Source organism: Phyllopteryx taeniolatus, chromosome 17 (genome assembly GCF_024500385.1).
Source record: "Phyllopteryx taeniolatus isolate TA_2022b chromosome 17, UOR_Ptae_1.2, whole genome shotgun sequence".
NCBI classification, from domain to species: Eukaryota; Metazoa; Chordata; class Actinopteri; order Syngnathiformes; family Syngnathidae; genus Phyllopteryx; species Phyllopteryx taeniolatus.
Genome location: NC_084518.1, coordinates 18,699,896 through 18,716,803, shown reverse-complemented (window position 1 = coordinate 18,716,803; position 16,908 = coordinate 18,699,896). Strand labels below are relative to the sequence as shown.

Genomic DNA, 16,908 nt, shown 5'->3' with positions numbered 1-16,908 from the left:
GACCGTACAATACAATAACTGGGCATTGTTGACGACGCGTGTCGTGTTTTGTTTGCACTTCCAATCGTTGCGCACAGCAGAGAAGCCGTAAATTAATCGAAAAGACCTCACAAAAGTCTCAGTACATTCAAAGTGTATTTCGGAACACAAGAAAACGACAGTTTTTGTACAGTACCAGGATTCATTTTTAGCTGACACTCAAGTGGAGAAAAAAAACATTAACCAGTGTAAATGCAGTGGTCTCAAATTTAGTAGGACAAAAGAACATTTTAAATGTTATTTTTAGAAATTGCTTGTAATTTATTTTGACTCTAAAGTAATGTATTGGTGGTTGTTTTTGTTTTTCCCCTTATACCTCTAAAAATAAAATTGAGCCACTGAGAACTAGAGTGGGCTAACTTCGTCGTAGTCATTCTGCAGGAGAGTGATTTCAAGCTATACGGCTACAACCAAATCTGGGGGATTTATATCTTCGTGATTTATATGGCAGTGATTACGTCTTCTGGAAACATCTTTTTTAAAGAAATTCTGGTTTTCCTCACATTTTGGCATTTAGCACTTGGCTCATATTGCTTGCACTTTTATCCCCAACTGAGGCGCCGTCAATAGCTTCAGTTTCATTGGTTCGATCCCGGTCAGTAACATCTAGGTTGTCTGAAAGATTAGGGGGGGGAAAAAATAGTGGTCCAAGTCCAAACATCCATCAAATGGATATTTTGTGAACGATGATTAATAATGTTCACTTTTACTCACATGCAGATACACTGGAACCCAAGCTAAAGCGCAACTTACTTTCTGAGTCTTTTGTCAGTCTCTAATCCTCATTTGCAGGGATGTTGGCCCAGTGTTGCACTGATGAATCAGGAAATGTGCTGAGCGCAATAAAGGAAAAGGGCAACCAGGTTTGATTTAGACCGGTATTCATCCGAAATGTATTTTTCTATCCATTGTTACACTTCACTTGCAAATAACAAAAACTGAGTTAGCCCACTCTGGTTCTCAGTGGCTCAATTATTTCACTCAAAATGATGCCCCAACACTCCCCTCCATATGCTCCCCATGGGAAGTCAGTGGGAGTGCATTAGTGCTGTTCCACACCCCACCCCACCGCCCACCCCCCACCCCGCAGTCACTGCATTGCATTGTTTCCTTAGCATAGCCGCTAAAAATTTGCAACAAAATCACATCACAGGTTTTCGTGACTTGAGCATCACCGGAGGACCCACCGCGCCCCCACGGCTCCCCTTTTCCCGATCAAAAAGTACGCCAGCTCAAACGTGGGAAAGGAGACGCCATAGATAACAACACCTCACGGGCCCGAAGAAGGAATATAACGAGGTGACGAGATGCGCACAAAAAACTTTTAGTGTCAACTCTTTCTGACTTTCACTTGGAAGTAACACCAAAAGTTGTCTTTTATGTTTTTACACTGAGTGATAACAATCACATGTTCCATCTCAGTGTTACTTGTTACCGGTGTTACTGGTTACTTGGAACGGAGCATTGAAAAATGAGGCACATGCTGCTTCACCACGATATGTATAAAACTGCCACTTTTGAGGGGGGTTTTTTTCCCTTTAAAAAATATGACTTTTTTTCCACTGAATTACATAAATTTTCTTTTAGATTGATAACGTTTTGTCATAAAATTACAACTTTAGTCTCAGGAAATGGTGTTGTTGTTTTTTTCTAAATCAAAGTTTTCTCTCTGTACTGCATAACTTTTGTAAAAAAAAAATAATAATAATAATAATAAAAGAAATTATGGCTTTTCTCATAAAAGTCTGACTTAATGTTCTCAAAATTGTGATTTTTTTTTTCCTCAATATATTGTCTTCTATTTTTATGTTGAGTTTTTTGTTTGAATATATTTATCAAGATTCCTCATAGAATTGTCACTTTTCTACATAAAATGTAACTTTTCGTATCGCCACTTTTTTCCTCATAATGTGACTTTTGTTTTGCTTAATCTTTTTCTCTTCATATTACGACTTTTTGGGTAACAATCAAGACTTTATTCTCGTAATTTTTCAGCTTTTCTCACTGTTAATAGAATAATTTTTTGGGTCATATTCCGATTTACTCTCAAAACAGGTAGTATTTTCTTGCCCAAAAAAATAAAGAAATAACATTTTTCATAATACAAGGTTTTTGCTATTCAAAATTTGTGTTATTTTTATTTGCTCCTGATATTCCTAGTTTATTCTCGGACAAACAACAATGATCATTTACACTTGCTTTTGGAATATTAAGACTTTATTCTCAGAAAATTACCACTTTTTGGATCAAAAATGATAAAAATAAATCTCTTTCTTTACTGTCTGTTTTCTTTCTTCAATTATCCCAACTTTATTGTCATAATTACCTCTTCTCATCAAATTCCACATTTATGTGTGTACGTAATCACGCATAGCAGCTGATTCCTTAATCGCTGAGCAAAGTATTAACTCGTAGCATACGTTTAGCTTTTTCTTTGTTTTTGTTTTTTTTTTTGCACCGCATTTTGTACTGCTCGTATTGTGGATTAAGAAGAGACCGATAAGCATCGCAAAGAAATAAGATATTAATACTAAGCAGCTGCTGCGGAGTCACTGGCGGGTTGATAATCGGCTGCGGACTAATTGACAAATGTTGTTTGTCTTAAATAAGGCAAGACGAGCCAGCGGGCAAGCACGGAACAGGAAGAGCAATTTCCTCTTGGCTTCTGAGGCGCCGTTGAGCTCGTCCTTCCGTTTTTCTCCCCGTCTGCACGTCAGCTCCAAATTATGGGCTGCCGTGCTCACAACGTAAGGAAACAGGAGAAAGGAGTTGCAATAGTCGGAGGAAAAAAACTTTATTTTATTTTTTTGTATTATTTAGCGTAATATCACTTTTTTTTTCTGTAAGGATAGTCCTCAACGCCGATATACGATTCCGTTTCTGCTATTACAACTTTATTAGGGGTGCAACTCACGATTATTTTAATAATCGATTACTCTAAAAAAAAATGTTTTTTTTCGGTGAATCGACAAATCACTTTTTTAAAGAAATTGACAGTGCAGAAAATGCACAAACATGAATTAATGACGATTCCGTGAACGGTTTGGTTGGAACATAAAAAAATCAATTTTAAATCGGCAAAATTGTTGATCATTGTTTTCCAGAAGATGTTTACAAATTGCAAAAATGTTGATGAAACACAAAGATAATCAGTCTGGTTTATTATTTTAATAAATTTAATAGTATTTACTGTTGAGAGGCTGAAATTCTGATAATTTGGACAATTTTAAGTTATACGAGGTCTCTAAACAATTAATCGATTGTCAAAAACTGTTATCGGTTAATTTTATAATTGATTGGTAGTCGATTAATCGATGAATCGTTGCACCTCTAAACGTTATGCTCACAAATTTGATACGTTTGTCTGGTTAACAATTTGGACTTTTTTGTACACTGGTCATATACATATACAGTCTGGTAATGTTACATCTATACCCTTAGAAAATTGGCATTTATCCCTCATAAAATGGTGACTTTTTTTCTCAAAATTAAGTTTTCGTGCATAAAAATTAAGACATTTGAGAACTTTTTTTTTTTTTTTTTTTTTTTCACAAAATTACATCTTTTTAGTAGTAATTTTCCAATTTCACACTCAAAAATATATCCCCTTTTTTCTTGTACACATGGAAACTTTGTCCTAAGGAAATTGCAATTTTTTTTCTAAATTACCAAATTTTTCTTTTAACATTATAACTTTTGGGGGAATTAAAAGGTCCTCTTTATTTATGGAATATTTCGAAACGTATTCGTTATTCTGGGTTTTCTTCTCAAAACGACTTTTTTTCCTCCAGATATTACGACTTTGTTCTCAATCCCCCCCTCCCCCATACACACACACACACACACACACACACTCACTCTCTATTAGGAATGCATTAAAAGTGCCGCGTGAGAAGGAATAGGACGCGTACGAGAGAAGAAGGCTATCAGCAAACAACAATAGCACTCATTACTATTCATTGAAAGCCACGACGACAACACCAGCGGGAGCTAATGAAGACGCTGCCAGCTCCAATCACACGGCAATATTGTTCACGAATGCCTCCCTGACAGCGTGTCATTCAAAAGTGAAATCTGCATCTGCGGGTGAAATGTTTGGTGAACATCCACCCCCAAATATGTTTGCTCCCCAACAGGCAGGAACATTATGTAATGTAAGGTTCTCTCGCCAAAGGTCAGCTGGGATCGGCTTCAGCTCACCCGTGACCCCGATCAGGACGAGCAGTATACAAAATGGATGGATGGATGGAAGGACAGTCCACCCCACTTCTCGCCCCAAAGCGCAGGTGGGTAACCTGTTTCTCTCACCAAAACTCAGATGTGATTCCCCGTTTCTCTCGTCAAAATTGGGTACATTAGACTTTGGTTACCTGCAACCATAAGGATGACAAGATGTGTAGATGGAGAGTCCAGGGTGTAACCCGCTTCTTTCACCAAAAGTGAGGTAGGTCACCCATTTTTCTCTCCAAATGTCAGCTGGAATGCTTCGCTTCTCTTGCCAAAATTGGCTGGATTAGGCTTCATTACGTGCAACCTTAATGATGTTAAATTGTGTAAGAAAATGGATGGACAATCCTTGGCTTTATCCCGCTTCTCTCGCCAAATATCAGCCGATCCCCCCCCCCACTTTTCTCGCCATAAAGTCAGCTGGGATAAGCCCTCAAATGGAAAGAAAAACATGCAGTCACTGTAATTATCTCAGCCTGAGTTAATTAAAAGGCACATCAAAGACAATAAGAAGTTGTGTGAATGTTTATGCGGACTCCATCGAGTTTGGCGCCATCTGTCAAATCCTGCAGGCTGTTGCCCCCCCTCGTTTGTTCCTTTTTTCTTCTTCTTCTTCTTCTTATTATCCTTTCTGAGGTCTCTTTGTCTCTTGTGTTTGCATACACAGAACGGTTAGGATTCCTTCCAACACAAACTTTGACTGAGCGAATCGGCGCAGCTGTTAATCTGGCCTTGGTGCGTTGACGCCATTCAGTTTGCCATGATTGTTGTTTGTAAATATACAAATTTTATATAAATGTAATGCTTCAAGCGATGAATATTTGAACACAAATGATAAATCAACACATGTAGACGGACAATATAACAAGCACTCACAGGCATATTCTTGATCCTCTGTGAAAAATGATTACTGCAGTTTGCAGTCACAGTAGTTGTGAAACTCTTCTTCATCTTTGTCTGCATGACAGTATTGCACTGCCTCCTGGTGGCCACACACCAGGAGGCGAATCATCATGTGCGTCAGAAAGCAAGAAAAGTCTTTGTTGACAACTATGTTAATTGAAATGTGCGCGGGTGAGTACTCGAGCGAATTCTCGTACTGCTATGGTTCTGGAAAAAAAAGTGGAATCAGATACCCCTAGTTACGGAACGAACTTGTATTTTAAGTCACCGCCGTGAATCCTCAGCATCAAAAGGCCACAAGACGGGGCCAAAGCCATTCGCGAATGCCGAACCGCGAATAAGCGGCGGTCCACTTTACTTGAAGTTTGTCCTCATTGTTTTTCCACTCGCCCCCCCATTTCTCTCGCCCAGTTCCTTCCCTCCGTAATTGCTTCCACACCGAGTCTTTCTCTTTAACGAGCAAAGCGTGGGATTAACGGCCGCCTGTGGAGGCAAACGGCCGTCCGGAGAGTTCACCCGTCAGGACCCGGCGGCGGCTCATATACGGATGCCGTTGCGCAAGCCTGGCAGCCGACGTCACCGCGGAGGAATGCTGGAAATGGAGCCGAGGGTGGGAGGGTAATTGTGGCGCAGGTTGGCCAGACGGGGGCACGGAGCGAAGGCGTAATAAATAAAACGTGATACGCCGGGCAGGGGTTGTTTACTAGTACGGATGGATGGGAGTCGGCTTTTTAAGGAGCCATCAGCGCGGCCATCTTGAGACTCATTCTGCTTCCTGATAGTCTCTGCAAGCGTTCGGGGGTCCCCGCGCAGTCGTTTTTTTTCTCTCTAGCTCGGACTGCTGTCCTGAGGTCATGCGGTAAAAATGAGGTAGGGGAGGGTGAGGGGATATCTCTTTGCAGCTACAGTCCGTAACCTCACCCAAATCGGACAAAAGGACGCCGGGCCTTTGTTGAATTCAGGACGGATGGATGGGTCCCAAATGCGCAATGTTTCCTTTATTGCGACGACGCACGATTTATTTTCATTTTGGAAAAATGTACAATGGCAAAATCTCACAGCACATCACCAAACAAAAATGTCACTAAAAGTATATACAGTGGTGGCTTGAGAAACGAGTGACTCGGCTGACGAGTTTTTTTTAAGATCCAAGCCGCCGTTCGACTGATTTTATTTATTTATTTTATTTATTTTTTTTTTTTTTTGTGCTTTGACATGGAAACACAGACTTGACATACGAACGAACGAAATTCATTCAACACACTTCACAATAAATAATGAACAATTCTCCAAAAAAGAGCCTTCAAGCCGTTTATTGACACGGACCAGTTGAAGTTTACTCTCAAACTAAACATAGAGGCACGGCTGTTTTTGTTCTTTTGTGCTCTTTCTTCGCAGATGCCACGACATGGCGAAAGAAAATATGTTTAAGTGATTCATTTTGGGTGAAAGACTAGCTTTGTATGTCAGAAAGGAGTTACATTTAGCCTGGGTCGAAACGGAGAGTCTTCCGCTGCATTTTCTCTTTTTCCAAATCGAATCATCTGTAAGATGGCTTTGAAACGTTGAAATGTTTGTGGTTCATTTACGGTTTAAACTATTAATATTGGCAGGTAAAAACATTTTTAGGATGGGCATCGTTTAATTTTCACTATTTCACGTTTTCACTTTTCGCAGCAGGGCTCGGTCCGGCCCTTTGGGTGGATCCCAAATGTGTCTTCACTGGGCTTGTTCGTCCAAGTTGTGCACACTTTTACTCTTTGCTGTTACTGGTACCCTTCTGTGGCAGCATCAGAAAGAAAAGAAAAAACCAAAGCACAACACGACTAGAACCGTTGCGTCGCAAATGATTTACTGTACCGTAAAATCTTGGATGAAAACCTCTCCTCTGCAAGAAAACTGAAGAAGTGTTTTCGTAGTGACAATGCCACTCTTTGTTGCATGCCCACGTTTCCCCTCCACTGGCACATGCACTTGATTGGACTTGACACAGTGTCCGGAAGATATTAAAGGTAGACGCGGTGACATCACTCCCAGGCTCCCCCCGAAACGGCATCGCACCAAGAGCTGTCGGCTGCACTGCTGCGGCAAGCGCATAGATCGCCCTTGAAAGGTGTGTGTGTCACAAACAAAGTATTGCGCTCGTAACCACTTTTATTAAAGGGGACATATTCAGGGAAATTGACATTGTATTGACTATTGTATACAAATAGTTGCACGTCTATAGTGCCTGCCCACGCATTGAGTGTGAAATTAAACCACCGCTGAAATGGTTAGTGAGTGTGATTGTGGGCGAACATCTCCTGCTCTGACTGCACTGCAGCTGGGCAGGCGTCACCAGAAGTCTGCGACTTCTGCCCCACTTTTGGGTCAGACAAGGAACCCTCATTGCCCAAAAATTCACGTGGTTGATTGGCTTTGGATGTTTGGTGGTGGTCGGAGTGGCTGTGGGCACAGAATGGCAGCCACGCTTCCATCAGACTGCCTCAGGTCAGTTTTTATTTTGTTGTTTTAGCTTTTAGTATTTGACGTGCGTTTTGGTGGCTTGGTGATCAAATCAAATGTGATTATACAATTCAGTCTCTTGACTGTTTCATAATGTTTGTAAACAACAGGCACCAGGATACTTTTGGTTGCCAGTCCTCCATGTTAAAATGGATATTTGAATTCAACAGCCGTCAATGCCAGTGAATGAGTCAAATTAGTTAGTGGTGGCCTCTCATAGTAAGCAGAGTTAAATTTTTGGGTGTTCATAAATAAGCAGGGTCCCTCTCGACTAAGTGCAGTTCAGTTGTATTTAACTTTTAAGATCAATACATTTGCATTTAATTGTTAAGAACTGTTTGTTTTTAAATATGTATTTAAGTATGTTTTATTTAATGTCTGTGCAATATATTTTAATTTCTTCAGCCTTGTAATGTAACGGAGTACAAATACATTGTGGTTTAAAACAAAAAAAAACAAACAGAAGACATCACCGAATAGTGTGTCAATCATTTGTACATGCCCAACATGCATACGAAGCAGTGCAGGGACAGACCGCAGCCTATCGGAGAGGAGACTATAGTTTCTTATAGTTAATTTATAGTTTCTTGGCCATATTATTTAACTCAGGTTAGCATCAAAATTTAAAAAGAAGGAATTGGACAGCTCTCGAAACAAATCAAGGCTAAAGATATATAACAGTGACATGTTACGGCTGGGCTTGGAAAACCACGTCACCGTTCTCACTAGGTCGTCAGGTAAGTTGATCACCTCTCTTATATTTTGAATTCATTCTACATTCGGAAAAACACAACATCAAACGGGTAACATTTTGTGTTTGGCAAAAAAAAAACATGCTCTGCCTTTAAATATAATTTTCATTCATCTGTACTTTACAATCAACAAGTGTTTTGTCCTTGCTTCAGCTCAGGTTAGCAGTAGTCAATTACTTTTCTGCTGCACCGAAGTATTCTGGCACCAATTTTTCTTTTTTTTTTTACATACATTCTCAATTTGTCCTAACAATTAAGAATATTAAATGTGACTCTTGAACCTTGCATTACACGATATTATTATTTAATCCTACATCCGCCTTGTCGATTACAATCCCATGCACCGTATGCATTAGCCACACTCAATGCAAATATGTCACATGCCATCTCAGAATTAGCTTCATTTCACAGGCTGCGTTTTATCCATCCTAGCACGCGGTGAAGGGGATTTGGGGCCGAGGCGGCGCGCTGCGTGCTGCCGAGTGCAATTTAATTACCTGCTTTGCTTTGGGAAAACGATAAAAAAAAAAAAAAAAAAAAACTGCTGGGGATGCAACTACTAATTGAGGTCTTGTTTGAAGGGTAAACAAATGCGCTGGAGGATCCCTGCCATCAGTCTGCCTGCACCGGAAGACAGAAGGGCTAAAGCGACTTCCTGTCAAAATGTATTGAAGACATTCATGATGCTGAATGTTTCATCAGGGCTTTGAGGAAGTACAGTATAAAAAGCTTTTGGAATAATAATAAGAAGAAGAAGGAGTGAGTTTTGCTTTAAGGCTTCTAATTTTGGACCATCACACAAATTTTTCATTTTTATGCCAGTGCTGCTGTACGGTGCATGAACGAGTTCAAGACAAGTTCAGTGTCAGAGCCACACAAACTTCCCCGCCTACTGTCTACGCTCGTCTTTTGTCGGAAGACACCCTCGAATAGCTCATGTTTCCTTTTGTTTGTTTGGGTGTAAACGGAACGAGTTTACAAGTCAAAACTGCAGTCGCGTCATATTGTGAGGAAATGGGATAAACATAAAAAAACTTGTTAAAGTTCTGTCATTTGTATTTCCACTTGTGGTGTAAAAAAACAAAAAACAAACCTGCAAAGCAGCATGAGCGACTCAATATAGTACAAAATGCAACCTAGAATCTAAAATAGCAACAACAAAAAAATGGTGAAAATGGAATTGGTGTAGTGTACAACAAATGTCGGAATACATAAATATGTGATTTTTCTAGGAAACTTATTGTCCGTTATTCACTAAACAAAACAAAAAAACGCAACTATTGCTAAACTATATTTAAGTGTCTATCTATTGTTTGAGTAGATCTAGGTTATGCTCTTTTCAAACATGTTCATATGATTTTATATATTCCTAGACATTTGATTTGATCACAGAAATTCCAAATCAACTCAAATTATGCTCTGACGTTGTCTCCCACATGCATGCAACTCTGTTACTAAAAGCCTTTTTAGCCATCTAGAGGAAGAGAAAAAAAGTGAACTACACGACTCAGCAGAAATGACATCATCAAGCTAATTGCGCTCACCATAGATGGATCAAAGCTAAGTCCTCTTTCATATTTTTTTCAATGTTTTAAACCATCACAGAGGATGTTACTCAAACCAATGCAACTCTCTTACGTCTATTATCAGAAATACATATTATCAAAGTTATTCTTTTTATTATTATATAGACAAGTTTGATCTTGACGGCATGTAGCCTTGCGCGTTCCTGAGCAGTGATTGGCAACCCCGTTACGGTAATAAGAGTAGTACCAAAATTAAAATAGTATTAAAATAAAATTGGTATGTCGTTATTTAATTAAAAAGGATTTATTGAGCAATATTTTTTAAATACAGTATATGTTTTTAGGTGTTTGAGTACCCATAACATACTTGCACCAAAAACACACATGACAAATAAAATGTCTCATAGAAAGTGTACTGGTAATGGATGAGATGGACGAATCAAATTATATGATAGTTTTGTCCATGCCTATCTTGAAAACATAACAAATAAATGGGAATAAATGGACCGTTTTTCCAAAATTTTAATTCCGGAATAATGTTATATGAAGTTTTTTTTTTTTTTTTTTTTTTGTCTCTGGACTAAAAAGTTTTTTTGTTCTTAAAGGTACATTACCAAGATGGGAAATAAAGCTGAGGTAAGGTCATAATTTTGCTCCCTAATATGATGATTATTGAGGAATTAGAGCATTTTCCAAGCATCAAGAAAGTTTTTTTTTTGTTTGTTTGCTTTTTTCCCCTTCCGTGCTACATGATGACGGAAGTGATGATGCGGCCATTTGCGTGCTGTGCACTGGAAAGCCCAAAATCAATTCAGGTTGTTGCTTTTTTTTATGCAAATAGCTGTGACAAAATAAAATAAAATAAACATTGAAAGCTGGCTTTTTTGAGTGGCCTTGAGATTTGCACCTCCGCAAAATTATAAAAAGACAGCAAACCGTTTGCATGACTCATATTGCATTGGCAGATCCTCCGCAGGAAAACTCTTGTGACTGATGGCTGATGCAGAGGTGGCAAAAGTCCTCACGCATTGTACTTAAGTAGAAGTACAGGTCCAGGTATTTGTGTGAAATCAAAAGACTAGTAAATGCAGAAGTACTGCTGGAACTTTTGTATTAAAGTAAAAGAGTACATATTTACAGTACACATTTTCCAGTTGTCAATTAGATATAATACAGTACCTGTTTTGATAACGTATCACAACGAAAACAATTAACGTTTCTGCACACAAACCTCAGTTTCCCAGCTGCCCTCAGTCTCCGCTTGCATACATTTCATCTGCTTGTGACAAGAAGTAAATACAAGAGAGCTTCGTTTGGCGTTGCATTGTTAGTGCCACAAAAAGTCAAACAGAAAGCAACACGTGCTAACGCTAACTCTGGACGCCACTGTATTTATACTCCACAATCTGCACTTTGCTGGAGTTCTCCCTTTTCTTGATCCCCTTAGTCTTCTCTTAGATACAGTTCATCTCAAGAAGTTAATACAGAAGATAGTTCCTTTTCTGTCACATAATTTGTAAAAGTAAGCTCTGTATTTATGACACAGTCTACACTTTGCTGTAGTACTGTTTTTCCTATGCCCTTAGTCTCATCTCAGAAAAATCGATCGATTGGAACTAAAAAAAGAGAGACCTTTGTTTTCCTCCATTTTGTCGCAAAATTAGTCTCATAAAAAGTCAAAGGAAAAGCGTAGCACGTGCTAATGTTAGCTCTGTGTGCAGTATGATAATCCATAATCTCTGTTTTGCTGCAGCGCTCTGTTTTCTTGCTGCTACAGGAGACCTTTGTTTTGTGTCACATCACTGGTGTCGCAAAAAAAACAAAAATGCCACAACAAGCCAAATAAAAAGCAAAAGTTACTCCTTGGATCATTTCGGAGCTGAGGTGTAAAACTCAAAATTCAGAGTGACTTTCGAGACCTGTATTTCCAGAAAATCTTGGTCTAAACCTGAATTGTACTACTGTACATATTCTTTCTAAACAACATTTGGGGCAGGCCATAAGGGGCCGGAGAGTACCGAGGGTGTTTCACAAATTACATGCAGACTTTTTGCATCAAGTGTCAGGGCCCCCTCGCTTCCTCCCCTTCCTCCCATTCCTCCTCCTCCTCCTCCAGCGCAGTCCAAGTCACCCTCAGCATGAGTCGTGACAGAGCAAACGCTGCCCACATGGGTTGATAAACTCACCGCCGCACTTTTTCCACGGGGAGTATTGAATTAATTCAGTATGGCGGTGAAAACGCCGTTGCGGAGATCCCTCAGCGAGCACATGAAAGTTTCCACCAACAAGGCTTGGGACGTCTTCTGGAGGAGCGTGAGGGAGAGGCGGCTTTGGGGTGAGTCGGGATGGGAACGGCCACTGTCCAGCATGGAAAGCAGCAGTGTGCGCAAAAGCTGATTAAAAAAAATAAGAATGTTGTATGTTGGTAATATAGTCCCTGAAATTAAAGAAGTGGAAAATGTGTTCACAAGTAAGTTTTTTAAAAAAAATCATAAAGATCCCATGAAAATGTCAGCGTAAACAACACAGTTATGCAAATATTCTAAAACTGCAAAATCCACATATTGTGTCATCATTTTTAATTATTTAAATTATGATCAAATTCTCTGACATTTTCACATTGATACGTTTTCTCTGTAGCCTTTCGTGTCATCGCTGCCCACTACAAATGATTTACTTTAATGATTGATTGGACTCATTTTTTTTTATTTTCTTAATTTTTTAAAATATTTTGTTGTTTTTATTGGGGGGTATACAGTGAACCCCTCCATAGCCGCGGTTCGGCATTTGCGGATTTGACTGAATCAGCAGCGCCTCTGCTGGTTGCAGCCAAGTAGTGCACTCCAGATCAATTACCGATCAATTAATCCATTACTATGCCCACCAAACTAAAACATAGCATTCACTTTAGCTTTACTAAATGGTGCAAAAACAAATTTCATTGTATCATTTGTTAAGCTGTTTGTTGTTGTTGTTGTTAACTTTCAGCCAGCCACTCAAATACAAGTTGCATCCGGGTTAATGTAAATGAAATAAAAATTTCAAAATATATTTTTGTTGATGAAGATAAAAAAGGTGTTGCAAAACAATTGACATCATTTCGTATTCTAACAACATTCTCGTTTCAATGTTATTACATTTGAACAAGATGTGTAAAAATGTCAAAGTAGAAGTAGGTGTCTTAACGACATTTCTGTGACATGCTTTTCATCAACAGTATTTGTGAATCTTTGTGAAATTGGTTAGAAAATCTACTGTATATCTGTTTGAATACAGTATCTTGTTGACATTTTGATATTTGTTTGCCTAGGACATGTAGTTACTCCGATATTAAATTTGATGCAATTCTTGAACTCATGTAGTTCCACGATGGCCGACAATTTTGGCGTAGTCTTCAACATTCTGCCGAGCAACAAAACTCTGGGCAAACGTGTGCACTTCTGTTGCTCTATCTTGTTGTAACTGCTCGGTAGCTAAAGTTTTATTTGGGTTGTTAAGTTTTTTTAATGAAGTGTTAATGACATGTGAAATTGCAGTTGGAAGGGAGAGTAAATAAATAAAGAAATAAGAGAAAGAGCTGTAGTTTTCTAGTTTGTATGCAGTTTACTCAAGTCGTTGGTGGCCCCCTCCAAAAAAAAAAAAAAAAAATACATAATTGCATCAAACCGCATTGTGTGGCTCAGCTTCCCGTCAAAAGACCCCCAAAAGAGTCACGGGCGAAGACTGATTGGTCGTTTCACGACTGATTTGAAGCCGCAGGTCGCATCCTGACGCTGACGTGCATAAATCATGAATCCTGAATTGGTCTGCGAAGGTGTTTTTTTTTTTTTTTTTTTTTTAAACGCGTTTGTGGTATGGTGGAGCTTCAATGGCTGGTTAACTCACCGGACCGTCAAGTTGACCCACGGCCTCCCCCGACTCCCTCCTTCTATTCTCCTCAAGCCGCGTGGGGGTCTCGGGTGTAAATATGAGGCTGGAATGTGAAGCGAAGGGGGTCCAAATTCTACGTAATGTATCCCAATTACTCTAAAATCAGCTTCGTGTTCGGACAATCCAGTCCCATGCATCAACTGTGCATTTTCCCGCTCGCAGCTGCGTGTATCTTTTTTGTTGCCTGAGAAAGTTGACACTAGGTCCAGCTGTGTTAAGTGTGTGTTTTGGAACGTCAACTCATGATGTCAGAGCGGTCACGCAGGCCGAGTGGCCGAGAAGCATTGCGTAATCCCGCGCTTCACAACGATCACGTCATCAAGAGAAAGAACAAACTTGTGTGTTCCTTGTAAAGAACGAGAGTTGAGCTCATATCTAAGTCCGATAGCCGTTTTGCCGTTGTCTTTGAAGGCCGCCGCCTCATTATGTAGAGGCACATCAAGCGTTGCGCCTCTGGCAATATTTATGAAAATATGTACGCGTAATAAGTGATTATGGAGCTGATGGAGCTGTTTTGTTTCTCTTCATCGGTTCCTCTAAATAGTGTGCGCAGCAGACCTGAACATTTTGATCGTCCTTCAGATAGCTTGTGGAGCCTTAACCAGCTTTCTGAACTGTTGAAATAAAATTGCCTTATTTAAACACTGCAATACCATTATCTGAATGAAGTGACGATCCCCAGGCTGTCTCAATATCTCTGCAATTCAGTGTGACCGGGAGCTTCAGGAGCAAAGGTTTGAACCATTTTGGACTAAAAAAAAAAAAAAAAAAAAGTTAATAAGTTTGCTAAATATCGCTTTGTCATAATGTATGTGCACAGAGTGAGGTTGCCCAGGCTTGCAAAGTTAGCGCGCCTCTGTGATTTATTGAAATTTCTTCAGATGGACTGACTGTCGCTCTAGAATGCTTTCATACTCATATTTGTCAACAAGAGTTTTTGCTTGGAGCGTAAGGCAATTTTTAAAGTAGAAAGATAGAAAGGATTTCAACCATTTTGGACTAAAAATGATTCATTTTGCTGTAGATGTTGCATATTGTGCTGTGTATACACGTTCCGTTGGAAAGTTAGGTTCCTAAGGCTGGCAAAGTAGCATTCCACTCCACAATCTTGACGGACTGCCACTATAGGTCGCTGATGACATTAAATTGCGCATTTAGAATCAGTTAGCTGGAGTTGCTTTATTTAGTCACAGAATCTCAAGCTGATGTTTGCTGTATCATTTTGCCTACATATTAATACAATGCCTTCTTCTGCATTTTTTTTTTTCTCAGCAACTGACAGATTAAGGACATTTAACAAAGACCTCATTAGAATTCTTGGCTTACAAAAGAGATTTATTGGTCATCTGCGCTCACTCGGCGTGTCCCGTTGCCTTTCCTTCATCATCCCCGCATCTCAGTATTTACGCTTCCGTAACTCACAGGCCAAATAAGGTCTCTGACCCACAGCGGTGCTCTAAACAAACGTCTTTCTCGAGGCGCATTCTGTAAACTTCTCTTCTCACGCCTCCACTCACCCATCAGCCAATGAGACATTGAGACACTTTCCAGAAGCCCGGACGCCAACGAGGAATCTAAAGCGATTGCAAATATGTCTGACTGATCCACTGACGTTGCCACGTTAGAAACATGATTGTCACGGTGTGAGGTTTCTTTATAGTTTTAAAGGGGGTTCTAATAATACGACAGGACGTGTTCAATCAAGTTTTGTCAGGCCACCGTGCCTCACGAAGTGGCATAGTGGCAACGTTGGTTTTAAGCCGCTTCCTTTCCAATGCGGACAGCTTTGAATGTCCGTAATTAACCTTAACCCGCGGCAAATGCGACTCTCGCTGGGACAGCCAGTGCGGAAGTCTGATAGTTCAGCTTTTAAATGTTCCTCTGCAGGGAATTACAACATTTCAGTGATGTCGTGCTAAAGGCAACGTGAGCTTAAACCTTCATTTGTGATTAGGAATATTAGAATGGCCCGCTTTACTGGGCTAAAAAAAAAAAATTTGGGGGGACGTTTTGGGTGCTCTCCTAATTTCAATTCAGTGGTTCCTCGCTTTACGCCAGAGTTCCGTCTCTAAGGCGGCCATGTAACCCGAATTCGTACGTAAATCCCTAACATATGCTAATGCACTATTAAAGTCATAATTACAGTAAATATTTGTATGGAAAAAAAACCAACTCTGGTATAACTACGAAACAATCCAAATGATAAACCATAAGTACGGTGGTAACTGAGCGGCCATTCTTGTGTGTCATTTTCAGTCTTTGTATTAACCTAATGTGTGGGAGGAAGCCTGATAATTCAGAGGGGGAAAAAATGCAAAAACAGGGAGAACGTGCAAATGCCACACAGAAAGGGCTTAGACGAGATTCAAAGCCTGAACCTAAAAACTGTGAGGTGGACGTGCTAACCAATAGTCCACCGTGCTGCTCCGTATTCCAAATTGGATAACATCATTGACTTGATCGGGCCCATCGCGGTCATTACGTTTCATAAACTACATATTTTTTTGCTGAATTTCCTGTCACAGGAATGACTCGCCAACGATTACGCAACATTTTTCACGTTCTTACAAAATGAGGCCATTTGGCGACATAGCGGTGATATGGGAGCTCTCGGCCAAAGGTACTCGGAGGAATCAATGCGACATCTTCCTTTGATTTCTACCAGAGATGTGCCAAGCCTGCAGAAGAAACTGAGGTTTTTAACCTGGGAAATAGAGAAAATGAAACCAATTCCCTCGATCCTTTTTGTTTCTATACGCTCGGGAGCTGTCGTCACGGCCGCCTGGATTCTGTCCTAAGCACCGCTGTCACGTGACTCCCTCCTTCGCCCACCCCCCCTTCTGATCTTTCTTTAGATGTCATCCGTTTTTCTTATTTTCCTCGCTGCTTTGCTTTCCCACTCGTAGATTTGCCATCTCTATTACAAGCTCAAGGGATAGTATTTAGGTTCCCACTCTTCTTTTGTTGTTCACATTTAAGAAATATATATATTTCCAGATGTGAAATGGCAGAATGATCCCGGCCTG

At 40.0% G+C, this 16,908-nt stretch overlaps 1 protein-coding gene across 2 annotated transcripts in view; it reads left to right on the top strand.

Annotated features, from left to right (window-relative positions):
• The first annotated feature begins 12,085 nt into the window (after positions 1-12,085).
• The window catches only part of si:dkeyp-23e4.3 (rho GTPase-activating protein 7), a 45,632-nt gene continuing 40,809 nt past the window's right edge, over positions 12,086-16,908 (top strand). Inside the window, exon 1 of one of the 2 annotated variants that reach the window (XM_061751426.1) lies at positions 12,086-12,287. In XM_061751426.1, the coding sequence (XP_061607410.1) occupies positions 12,179-12,287 (109 nt within the window). In that variant the 5' untranslated portion in view covers positions 12,086-12,178. The remainder of the gene's footprint in view (positions 12,288-16,908) is intronic. The other variant, XM_061751427.1, reaches the window with a different exon arrangement.